This window comes from Carassius auratus, chromosome 3 (assembly GCF_003368295.1).
Source record: "Carassius auratus strain Wakin chromosome 3, ASM336829v1, whole genome shotgun sequence".
Taxonomy (NCBI): domain Eukaryota; kingdom Metazoa; phylum Chordata; class Actinopteri; order Cypriniformes; family Cyprinidae; genus Carassius; species Carassius auratus.
Window position 1 is genome coordinate 23,782,983 of NC_039245.1, and position 12,906 is coordinate 23,795,888.

Sequence of the window (12,906 nt, forward strand, 5' to 3'; positions counted from 1 at the left end):
TGTTGCTTTAAAGTAAAAAGAGTTTCTTTTCTGTGAATAATGCATCAGAAGGTTAAACTACACACCATGCATTCAGCATATTCAACAAAAAAAGTCATTTACAGTTGTGAGAGATTTTATTCATTGCTGCATATTTATCTCTACAAGGACCCATTAAAATGACTTCAGTATTAACAGCTGTCTATGTACACTGGCTGTTCAGTGAGCGGTCAGCACAGAGATCTTGAACACAGGACTTCATTATTCTGAAATGACATTGTTACCGAAGTAAAGATTTCCCATCGGTTTGTGAATCGCTTCAGAACAACAGGAAATTAAAGACCTGACTACGTAAAACCTAAACGAAAAATGACGCCAAAGACAAAAAGCAATGGTTGATGTTGGTGTGCACAGATCATATTCCTCTGGGATCTTCTCGCTGGTCTGTAGTTTCTGAGGAGCGATCGAGATGAACGTGTCCACAGCTGAAGACTCGCTTTACACTGAATCTGAAGCTCCACTAAAGTCTAGTTTCCAGCGGATCTTTTACCTGTGATGACAAACAAATGCAAGAACGAATCTACCACATAGAAATATATCAGGGGTTTACAATCTTTCAAATGTCAAAGACCCCAAATATGACCATCTGTGTGCATGAAATCCCAATCCTACTATTTAAAATGCCTTTTTTTTTTTACCCAATTTACGTGACAAACGGTCAAAATTGAATATTATTTTTGCCTACTTATTATAGTATTGTATTTATTTACTACTTTATTTGATTTATTCATGATTTGTTTTAATCCAGTGTTTATTTTCTTATTGAAATGAACATTTTTTCAATCACTTACACTACGTTCGTTTCTCTCCAGGAACACAATTTAAGATATTTTGGATGAAAACCGGGAAGCTTGATTACGGACTAAATTTTCATTTTGTGTTAGGAATCCTAATTGCTTTAATTTTAGTTTTTGAACTATTATTCATCTGTTTTTTATTCAGTTTATTTAGCTTTTTCTGTACACATTTCCATGGACCCCCAGCACTCAGTCTGAAAACCCCTTAAACAGATCGTGAATACAGGTAAAGATCTGATTGCATACCATGATTTTTAAATGTCCAAATACTTCTATGGAGCCACTGGATTCAGCCACAAACCAGATACTGACCCTCAAAAGCGCTGCTTAACTCGGGGTTTCCCCAATCCTTACAGTCATTAACATGGAGTTCAGGGAGTTTGAAATTATAACCAATCATCTTTCCTGGTTTGTGGCTGTCAGGGGGAGCGAAACAGTTTCTGTAATTAGGAGGACAGGTCTGATCACTCTCTGATGGCTGTACCTGTAGTGGTGCTGGTCACTCCGTTGACGGTTCCCTCCACATCGGTCTCGTCCTCCGCGTAACTCCTCATGAGGGCCTGCTGCCGGTCGGTCAACATCCTGGACACCAGACATACGGATGCATCAGTTATTCTGACCTTTAACAGCAGCAAAGCGAGTGCTCTTATCATGTGTGTGTAATCTTACTTAGGGATTTTGATCTTGACGTGGACGTAGTGGTCCCCGTAGCCGTAGCCGCTGACCCGAGGAATACCTTTCCCAGAGAGCCGGATCCTGTGGTCGGCCTGGACTCCGACCGGGATCTACAAGAGCATTGGCTTTTACAGAAATGTGTTGACATGCACAGCAGTATCCAGATTAAAGGACAAAAAAAAAGATTGTTTGCTGAAACTTTACTCCCCTTCAGGTCATCCAAGACATAGATGAATTTTCTCAATCAAACAGATTTGGAGATATGTAGCATTGCATCACTTGCTCAGCAATGGATACTCTGCAGTGAATGGGTGCCGTCAGAGTGAGAGTCCAAACAGCTGATAAAAACATCACAGTAATGCACTCCAGACTATCAGTTAACAAAAAGCAGCGTCTATAAGAAATATAATAATATAAATATCTATATATCTATAATCCTAACATGCTTCCTTCAGTAAAAACGCCCATCCTCTGTGTCATCTCACATCAAAACCCTATTACATATTTGTTATAAACAGTTTTTTACTTGTAAACGACACTTGATGTGTGCATATTTCTCCCCTGATTCAGATAAGACCTTTTTTTTTTTTTTACAGGAGAAAATAATATTTTTATGCATCGAGGACTTGTATTTTAGCCGGAAGTGACCGTTTGAAGTTACAAACTATTAGATCATTATGATGTTTTAAACAGCTGTTTGGACTCTCATTCTGACGGCACCCATTCACTGCAGAGGACCCACTGCTGAGCAAGTGATAAATGTCTCCAAATCTGTTCTGATGAAGAAAAAAAAATCATCTACATCTCAGATTAGCTGAAGGGGAGTACGTTTTCAGAAAATGTCCATTTTAGTTGAACTGTTCCTTTAATAATACAACATGTTCAAGATAAAATCTCCAAAACGTCCCACCGAGAGATTGATGTTCTCGTAGAGCCCTTGCGCTCGGACCGTGCCGCCCAGTATGGCCTGAGCCACAGAGATCATGACATCAGAGTGGATGTCAGCGCCGTCCCTCCTGAAGATCGGGCTTTTCTGGACCTGAGAGCATCGACACACGATTAGTATCAAGTACACAAGCAGCAGACGTGATCTGGGATTATATACAGTACAGACCAAAGGTTTGGAAACATTACTATTTTTAATGTTTTTGAAAGAAGCTCTGCTCATCAAGCCTGCATTTATTTGATCAGAAATACAGAAAAACAGTAATATTGTGAAATAGTATTACAATTTAAAATAATAGTTTTCTATTTGAATAGACTTAAATAAATAATGTATTCCTGTGATGCAAAGCTGAATTTTCTGCATCATTACTCCAGCCTTCAGTGTCACATGTAACATCCAGTCGATCACATGATCATTTAGAAATCATTCTAATATTCTGATTTATTTTGAGTGTTGGAAACAGTTCTGCTGTCTAATATATTTGATCAATAAAAGGTTAAAAAGAACTGCATTTATTCAAGATAAAATAAAAATTCTAATAATATATATTCTAATAATATATTTTCATCAATTTAACACATCCTTGCTGAATAAAAGTATTGATTTTATTAAAAAAAAAAGAAAGGAAAAAAGTTACTGACCCCAAATTACTGACCAGTAGTGTATTTTGTTATTATAAAATATTTATATTTTAAAAACATAGCTTTTTTTTTTTTTTTTTTTACTTTTTATTCATCAAAGCATCCTAAAAAAGTATCACGTTCTGAAAAAATATTAAGCAGCAGAACTGTTTCCAACTTTGATAATGAATCATCATATTAGAATGATTTCTAAAGGATCATGTGATAATGATCCTAAAAAATTCAGATTTGCATCACAGAAATAAATGATAATTTAAAGTATAATACATTTAAAAACAATTATTTTAAATTGTAATAATATATCACAATATTACTGTTTATCTGTATTTCTGATCAAATAAATGCAGGCTTGATGAGCAGAAGAAACTTCTTTCAAAAACATAAAAAATAGTTATGTTTCCAAACTTTTGGTCTGTACTGTATGAGATCACGGCAGCCAACAGCCCAGAAAGAGACGTCTGAATACACTGAATAAGACATGAACGAAAGGCCTCTCAAGAGCACTTGCAGATCATTTAGATGGGGAAATGGGTGTATGTAAATCTGCTGGTGATGTACTCACTCTGAACGTGATGAAGATCTCTTTCTTCCCCACTGGCATCCGGACCGTCTGCCCGTCCTCGATCCCTGAACACACAGTAAACAAACCTTCAATGTCTTCACTGAACGCAGTCTGACGTCACTGGAGTTACCCGGCGCACTCACCGGCGGGCACAGGCACCGTGACGGTCCTCCTCTGCTTGGTCTGTCCCGTCCCTCGACACGCTGTGCAGGGCGATGTGACGACCGAACCCCTCCCGCCACAGCGTCTGCAGGTGGAGCGCATCACGAAGGGCCCCGTGTTCACCGTCTCCTGCGGGGACCGATGAGAGACGCTGAGTATCGGACACGTCTGGAGGAGCTGATGCACTGGAGGGGTCACCTACCATGCCTGTCCCATTGCAGCTGCCGCAGTGCTGGACTTTGGAGCCGGGCTCGTGACCTCTGCCCCCACAGCGCTGACACCCGTCCTCCATGTTGACCGTGATCTCTTTATTCACTCCTTTAGCAGCCTGAGCGAATGTGAGCTCCATCACATACTGTGAGCAGACAGAACAGAGCTCACTGGAGGTCCATCAACCACACGCAGAATTTCATGGAATATTACATCAAGTATTTTATTCATATAATATACTTATTATTAAAAAGGACTACTATTTAAATATGAAGTCTCTGTGTTTTAATCAGCATTTCTTAATACTGGCTTGTCAAATGCATACAGAAATGCAAAGGTCTTCATGACAATCAGCAAAATAAAAGTCCAGTTAACTTTATGAATTATGATGAAATGCTATTAATATATTGTGCATGGATTAATGATATATTATGAAATGTATTACTATTGTAAAGTAAAATCTACTTCTCAAAGAAACATTAATAAAAAATATCAAGTGGTTATTAGTGGTATTATTTTTATTTAGTATTCTATTTGTTTTATGGCTTTAGAGATTTTTTACATCTAAGTTAAAAAATTTTACTCTAAAGTTCTGTTGTTTAATGTGTAGAACTTTATTTGAGCAAAATAAATCAATTAAAAAAATAAAAATAAATAACTAACATAAAAACGGTTTTAAATTAAAGTTTTTATTTTAATTTGCAGAGTTTTATTAATTAAATTAGACATGCTTTTAATGATTAAAACTGAATTAAACCATTAAAATGTAATCCAGAAAAATGTAAACATTAATCACATAAAATATGAAAATAAATAAATAAAACAGAACATATAACTAAAATTGTAATAAAATTAAATAGCATTTTTTTTGGGGGGGGGGGGGGAGGGTGTAGTTTGGAACTGAATTTGGTAAAAAGAAGAAAATGTAACTAAATTTAGGGAAAAAATTAATTTAAAAAACTGTATTTTGAAAAAAATACTGCATTTTAGAAAAAATGCAACTGAATTTGGGAAAATATAAAACTAAGTTTTGAACAACAAAAAAAAACGAATTTTGGTAAAAATTCAAAATTAGGGAAGAAAATGTAACAGTAAAAAAAAAAATTTAAAAAAAAATTTTTTAAATGAAATTTTGGAAAAATAAAACTGATTTCATAGAGCCCCTAATTGCCTAATGCATACTGAACACAAAAATATGAACAGCATGCTGTGATCTGATTGGCTGGCTTCACACTAGAACTCTCCAGAAGAGAGCACGTCTGACCTCTTGTGGCTGATCAAAGATGGCACCGAAATCCCCAAAGCCTCGAGCTCCGGAAAACTCCCCAAAGATCTTGCGGAAAAGCTCCTCGGGGTCGATGCTGCTCCCTCGGCCCCAGTACTGCTGGTGTCCCGCGCCGGCCTGTCCCGCGTCAAACCCAGCGGAGCCGTACGTGTCATACTGCTTCCTCTTCACCTCGTCACTGAGCACCTGAGGACAACACACCAAACTCATTCCTCCTGCGGGACACACTCACAGCACAGAGGAACCACTGCACACCTCATACGCCTCAGCCAGCTGCGCAAACTTCTCCTTCGCCTGAGGGTCCTCTTTGTTCGTGTCCGGATGATACTTCTTTGCCATCTGAATCAGGGGGAAACAAACACCAACGGTCAATGCCAAAAATGAGACAGGATCTAGTCATCACACTCTTTACTCTGAATGTGGAAAATGAATCGAATAATAGAAACCTGCGTTTTATTATGTGACGCTTTAGTTTGAATGTGGTTCCAAAAAATGCCAAAATGTAGATTTATAATACCAGCAAACACAGAGAAAGAAAATTGTCTATATTATTAAAAAGACTAATAATGTATAATACTACAAAAATAAATATTATAAAATTAAATTACAAATAAGTCTTATTAAAATCTAAAAATTATGAGAATAATATATTATATATTAACACTTATATCATATATTAATCACTTTTATGCATTGCATAATTATTATTCATCTATATTATATAATAAAATAAAAAAGCAAACTTTTAGGGGAAACCTAATAATATTTAGGATAAGAAAACAATTTAGCATTTTTCTGAGCTTGCAAACCTGCTTTTTTTTTTTTTTTTTTTTTTTTATGATTTGTGAAGAATATTAATTTCCTATACATCAAGTACTACGTAAGAGTACAACAGTGATTGTTAGGTATGAAATTACAAAATGAGCATGGCTATTAAAAGTAAGCATCTTTGTGACAACTAGCCCCGGTGTGCCGAACTGTTCAGGTGTCTAGTATTACCTGGTAATAAGCTTTCTTAATCTCCTTCTGCGTGGCTGCGCGGGGAACTCCTAGGATCTGGTAGAAATCCTGTTTTCTGGCAGGACAGCTGGTGTGGAACGACATCTTACAGATGAGACCAGAAGAAGCAGAAGAGCCCACCGCTGTGACACACAACACTGTTATTACAATCACAAACAGCACATGTATCAGTGATTCAGTGAGTGGATCTAAACAGTGGGTTTGAGACACAACTAAGCCCTGATCGAGGTTTACTAGGGTGAACTTCAGCTCGGGTCACTTCTAACAGAGACACAAACACACATTGTTCTGGTTGATTTTCTTCATGGCACACTTCTCTGTGTCTTTATTTATCCGGCTGACAGTCACTGCTAAACTCTTCTTCCTCACACAGTAACTTACATTGATTGGGCATCACGTGTGCATGTATTGATTTAGAGTTGCATGCAAGAACTATGTTTGCTTTCTGACCTACACATGGTTGCATGGTCATGTCATCTATCATATAAAGATCTATATCGATCACATCAGATCTGATTATAAACTCGTCTTTTGACATCAGAGTGTGTGTAGTTAGGTGCTCAGGCCTTTATAGCTCACCTGTCATGCCTCTCAATGTCACCGCGGTACAGGCTCCTCCGGGGCTCCCGCCGCGCGCCGTCCACACCTGCCGGCCTGACAGCGTCGCGAGGCTCCGGTGTGCTCCATCCGCGCTGGAGAGCAGAGGCGAGCAGACCCGTCTGTGGCCGGAGGACACGGCCGCTGTGACCCAGCGTGCGGAGCTGCGAGCCGCGGAACACGCCATCTTTGCCCGTCAACAACACGAGAGCGACTGCGCATGTGCGAGCGAGCGGCTCGGACATGCGCACTGCTGTGAAGACTGATGAGATTCTTCTTCTTCTTCTTTTAACTTTTTATGGCGGATGGCAAACCAACTTTTGGTGCATTTACCGCCACCGACTGGACTGGAGTGTGAAGCACTGATAGGCAAATGTCAAAAAAAAAAAAAAAAAAAAAATTATATACGTATATTAAATTCTGTTAATTATTCCTATTTCTTTAATGTATTTTATAATAACACCATATATTATTCTTTGTCCTGCTTTCTCGTTCAAAATACTTATCATATTAAATGATTCAACACCCATGTTTTAACTTCATTAATGAGCTTTAACCTTTCTTTTTCATATTTTTTACATTTCATTAATACATGTTCTATAGTTTCAGGCTGATTACAATAAATACATTTACCTGATTCATGTTTTCCTATTTTAAACAATGAATTATTTAATCTGGTATGTCCTATTTGAATGCGTGAGATAATTGTATCTTCTTTCCTGTTCTTAAAAACATTTCTTCCATTTCCATTTACTTTCTATTGAATATTATACATAAACCTGCCCTTGTTATCACAGTTCCATTCCTCTTGCCATTTGTTATTCATGAATTCTTTTATTTTCCCTTTAACTTCATTTTTGCTCAGAGTCACATGAATATCTATTTCTGTATGGTTAAGAGCTTGCTTAGCAAGCTTATCAACCACTTCATTAGCCTCCACTCCCACATGAGCAGGAACCCACATAAATTTTATCAAACTTACTTTACTTACTCTTAACAAGCTTGCCAGAATCTCATGATGAGATTATTGGTTAGTTCCATAGACATATACATACCTAGACGCCTCATTGGCTGCTCGACCGCACGTTAACGTCGCCGCCATATTGGAGCGGGCAACTCTCATATCTCTCACATCAGGACAGAAGAAAATATAGCTGACTCATCGACAGATTGGACACCTACAAACCGTGACACGATAATAAAAACAGACTCCGAAGTGCTGATCTGAATCAACAGAGTCGCGAACAGGCTCCGAAGTCCCGATCTGAATCAACAGAGTCGCGAACAGGCTCCGAAGTGCCGATCTGAATCAACCGAGTCGCGAACAGGCTCCGAAGTGCCGATCTGAATCAACCGAGTCGCGAACAGGCTCCGAAGTGCCGATCTGAATCAACCGAGTCGCGAACAGGCTCCGAAGTGCCGATCTGAATCAACCGAGTCGCGAACAGGCTCCGAAGTGCCGATCTGAATCAACAGAGTCGCGAACAGGCTCCGAAGTGCCGATCTGAATCAACCGAGTCGCGAACAGGCTCCGAAGTGCCGATCTGAATCAACCGAGTCGCGAACAGGCTCCAAAGTGCCGATCTGAATCAACCGAGTCGCGAACAGGCTCCGAAGTCCCAATCTGAATCAGTAGAGTCGCGAACAGGCTCCGAAGTGCCGATCTGAATCAACAGAGTCGCGAACAGGCTCCGAAGTGCCGATCTGAATCAACAGAGTCGCGAACAGGCTCCGAAGTGCCGATCTGAATCAACCGAGTCGCGAACAGGCTCCGAAGTCCCGATCTGAATCAACAGAGTCGCGAACAGGCTCCGAAGTGCCGATCTGAATAAACCGAGTCGCAAACAGGCTCCAAAGTGCCGCCCAACATACATGGAAAAGTATTTTACATTATTTGACTCATTAATTGAATAAAATAGAAAATCTTGAGGGAAGCGGCGGGGAATTAATGTTTATTAGTCAGGTTTTGTCTCCACAAATAAACCACTCTATTCCCAGAGAAAGGCAGAACTGAAAACTTAAATAAAATGTGTTTCTTGAGCTGAGATTGATTCAGAGGATTTTGTGTGTGAGTACATGTATATATTATACTTAGGGAGCTCATTAATTAAACACAATTTGGAACTCATGTCCACAATATTTTTGTGTGTTGTGTCATTAGTTGTGTCTTAATTTGATTAATAATTAGTATTTTAAAATTACATTTCATTTTTTTTATTTTACTCTTTATTTTACTATTAATTTATTCATTTTTATCTATTCTGTATTATTCCACACTTTATATTACATATTCTTCTTGCTATTATTAATCTATTGTTCAGTTATTTATTATGATATTATTCATATTATACATAGAATTTAATAAATCTATTATATCTGTTATTGTACCGTTGTACTCGCTTTTCATATTATTCACTTTACTTTAAGTTGTACTACATATACTCATATCACTTTTACTATATTTCTACTGTGCACTGTATCAGTGGATATTTTCATTTTCACTGGATCCATAGCCTCATCAGTTACATGTGTTTTTATTTGTTGTATTTTTCTGTAGGCTAAAGTGCTATCAAAATGAAAAGCAGACTTCAAGTGTGTGATTTGTATTTACTTGTTTTGTTAAATTTTCTCAACGATAGTAAATTATTAGTGTTTAAAGATGTATTATTTAGGTTTTATCCCAGTACTTCAAAGGGAATGGGCTGTGTTCTGACCTGAGACACAAGAAAGAGAGAAAAAAAGAAAGAAAAATGTTGCGATTGAACACAGAGAAAGCAATAGAACTACTACATATCATGTAATGTACATTCAAATTACATTACATGAATAAGTCACAGTTATACTAAATTAGCAGATTTGTAAACCGAAAAAATTAAGGAAATCATCAAGTGAGATAAATGTGAGCTTTCAATTAATCATTTTCCAAACCTAACTAAACAACTGGAGGCAAAGTTTTTTTTAACTGTTTTTTAACCTCTGAAATTGGTTGGTAGGTGAGAACGTTATGGTGTTTTTATTCAGTAAAAACCGCAGCTCCCCGTTTACTTTCATTTGTTTTAAGGCAGTCTTGCCCTCACTAACATGGCGGACGCGTTGATGTATCGCTGCAACGGCTCAAAGCGGCCAATGAGGCGTCTAGGAATTTATATGTCTATGGTTAGCTCAGCCACTCCTTTCAAGCGCGTGGGAGCTGAAGCAGAGTGGACGGGCTCGTGAGGCGGAAGTCCGGGAATATATCCCATTCAGTGCAAAGACTATAATTAAAAATGTGTTATACTAGCATAGTCAAACTATTTGAGCAATCCACGATTATAATGGCTTTCAGATTGACTAATTCATGAAAAGAAAAGTGAATAGACTAATAAAAACAGATTACATAGAAAAAAAAGAAAAGTCCAGAGCAGCTCAGTTCTTCTTTTGCTGAATGCATAGATATAATTTCACACATCGTGACTACCGTTTTTAGACTCATTAGAGATATTTCACCAACAAGAAAGGTTACTGTCTAAACTGAAATAACTATACTACTACTACTTTAAAACAATATAAAAAAATAAAAAATAAATTTCAAGTAAAATAAAATAAACTGTAAACAATTTACATATTTTGTTCCAGATGTTGTTGCAGTTGTCAATGCAAGATTTCTAATTTTCGTTTAATTTAATTTAATTAATTTAACGAAATAATTAATATATAAACAATATAAATAATTATAAAAAATATATGTACACAATACAAAAAATAATAAAACTGACACACGCATGACTAAATTGCACTACTAAATACATTACCCATTATAAACAAAACGACTAAAATTTGAACTAAAATTCATTGAAAAAAATATATATATACAAAATAAAAAGAAATTAAAAAATTTATAAGATCTATAATAGTATTTCAGTCATACTGAAATAAAACAAAAATTATAAGTTGATTTAGGCCTATTTAAATGTTTTTTTTAATGTATGTATTCATAGAAATGCACTGTAAAAAGACATGTTTAATTTCAGCTCATTCTTAAAAAATAGCAAGAACATTCTAAAAAACGTTTTTTTTTTTTTTTTTTTTTTACCAAAATTGCATTATGGGATGGCCTATCTATAAAATGCTCTTCTGCCAGATTTGAGTCTCAGTATTTGACAGAGGAAGTGCAAGCCTGACTGTGATAGATCTGTATATTCTCAGAGCCACACCTCGCGTGATGTCCTGACGCGCCTCTTGTGCGCGCTGATTGTTTGGAGATCAGCGCTGCGTCACACGAACGCTCTCATTCAAACACACAGTACACTTTCACAACAGACACACACCCGGAAGGTTCAGCTTCACACTCGAGATCAGCAGCTCAGCATGAATCGCTTCAAGACGTCCAAATATAAGAACAGCACTCCCAAAATCCCCAAGAAAGATGTGAGTACAGCCGCGGCGCGCGCCAGATCCCGCCGGGACGCGAGCGCGCGCTCCGATCGTGTGTCTTGTGATTTGGGCTGAAGGAGTGGGGCAGATGCACTGATGAAGTCTAACTTCCTCCACCCTCAGCTGAACATACGTGAAGCTGCATGCACGATCATAAGGCGTCGGGTGCATGTGAATGCGCGAGATATGAGCGGACAGATGTTGTGCAGATGCACTGAATACAGCTGCGCCGGGAGTGTTTGCACTCGATACTGTTTCTCTCTGATCGGGCTCGAGCTTCACATACCTGAGAGGAAGAAGGGCGAAACAAAATGGCATTTACATGACAAACAGATAGGTCACTGAGAAACCGGTGCAAATGCCAAAAAAAGAAATAAAGATATTAAAAGTTGTATATATAAAAGCATTTGGTGGCCAGATTAATCGAGGTAACCTCAATATGCAATAATCTAATCTAATTAATTAATAATTACATAAACCAAAAAGTTCAATATGCAGATTTATTTTTACATAATTAAAATAAAATGAATACATTATAAAATAAATCAATATGTTTTGCAAGACTATATGAAAGCAAAATATTAACACCTTAAAAAGTCTGAATTTGAATAATTTTTATTAGCATGATAAAATAACACTTTTGTTACTTTTAATGATAAATTATTAAAAATATCACTTTTTATAATAAGAAGCTTAATTCCTAAAATATGCCTATAATGAACAACACTGTAAAATATCCTGCTACTCCAAAAGGTTTAGTATAAAATCTAATTATTAATATTATATTAAAATAATCTTGAATCCAAATTCACTAAAACTTAATTGGCATCTATTATCATTTATTTATTTATTTTCACAAGAATGCTATATTCATGACATTTTTAACATGCCAAGACAAATTGGTGCATTTGAATGATTCATTTGTTTTAAATGTTTCACAATAAATCATTGCATTTAACTTTTGATTTCTGTAATTATTAATTGATTGAATCATTTCATTCAGAGTGCTTCAGCACATTGATTTGTCACCTTACTTTAACTTTTTTTTTTCACCCGGCTGCACAGTTTTTTGGTGATAAAACTCAAACTTTGCATATTCAAATCTGACGGAGTGCTCTGCAGTGATACAGCAGTGAGTTGACTTGATTCTGGATGGTTTTCCAGGGACAAACAGGATCAGATCTGAGCTCGATATGATCACCTGTGTTTGTGTTCATGTACACAACGGCTCTGAAGACACTTAAGGCCGACACTTCTGCAGAAGCATGTGAATGCATTGGATATAGACCAAATATCCATTTTATTCATGATATGTGTGATTTATTATATATTTATCAGTCATTTAACACTGTGATTGGCATCTAGTTTTGCTTTAGGACCCCAGAAGTGGCCTTAAAGGAACAGTAACCCAAAAATTCAAATTGTCATCATTTACCCACCCTCCACTTGTTCTGAACTAGTATGAGTTTCTGTCTTGCGTCGAACACAAAAGAAGATATTTTGAAGAATGTTGTCAACCAAACAGTCAACGGTAGCCATTGACTTCCATAGTATTTGTT

General features: G+C 37.0%; 2 protein-coding genes across 2 annotated transcripts in view; one reads left to right on the forward strand and one right to left on the reverse strand.

Moving 5' to 3' along the window:
• Positions 1-63: 63 nt before the first annotated feature.
• LOC113051673 (dnaJ homolog subfamily A member 3, mitochondrial) lies at positions 64-7,170 on the reverse strand. Its single transcript, XM_026215611.1, has 11 exons — positions 6,917-7,170; positions 6,317-6,459; positions 5,573-5,656; positions 5,297-5,503; positions 4,025-4,177; positions 3,804-3,951; positions 3,661-3,725; positions 2,422-2,550; positions 1,506-1,621; positions 1,321-1,418; positions 64-529 (listed from the first exon to the last, which is right to left on the reverse strand). The coding sequence occupies exons 1-11, from the start codon at positions 7,119-7,121 to the stop codon at positions 507-509; spliced, it is 1,371 nt and encodes a 456-aa protein (XP_026071396.1). The 5' UTR covers positions 7,122-7,170; the 3' UTR covers positions 64-506.
• A 3,958-nt stretch (positions 7,171-11,128) lies between these two features.
• The window catches only part of coro7 (coronin 7), a 113,891-nt gene continuing 112,113 nt past the window's right edge, over positions 11,129-12,906 (forward strand). The window contains exon 1 of the mRNA XM_026215657.1: positions 11,129-11,341. Within this exon, the coding sequence (XP_026071442.1) occupies positions 11,282-11,341 (60 nt within the window). The 5' untranslated portion in view covers positions 11,129-11,281. The remainder of the gene's footprint in view (positions 11,342-12,906) is intronic.

Excerpts from the sequence above, each read along its gene's own strand:
- LOC113051673 (XM_026215611.1), bottom strand. The coding sequence starts at position 7,121 with ATGGCGTGTTCCGCGGCTCGCAGCTCCGCACGCTGGGTCACAGCGGCC. Across the intron at positions 6,460-6,916 it reads GACATTGAGAGGCATGACAG|CGGTGGGCTCTTCTGCTTCT; the intron begins GTGAGCTATAAA and ends TGTGTGTCACAG. Across the intron at positions 3,726-3,803 it reads CACGGTGCCTGTGCCCGCCG|GGATCGAGGACGGGCAGACG; the intron begins GTGAGTGCGCCG and ends CTGTGTGTTCAG.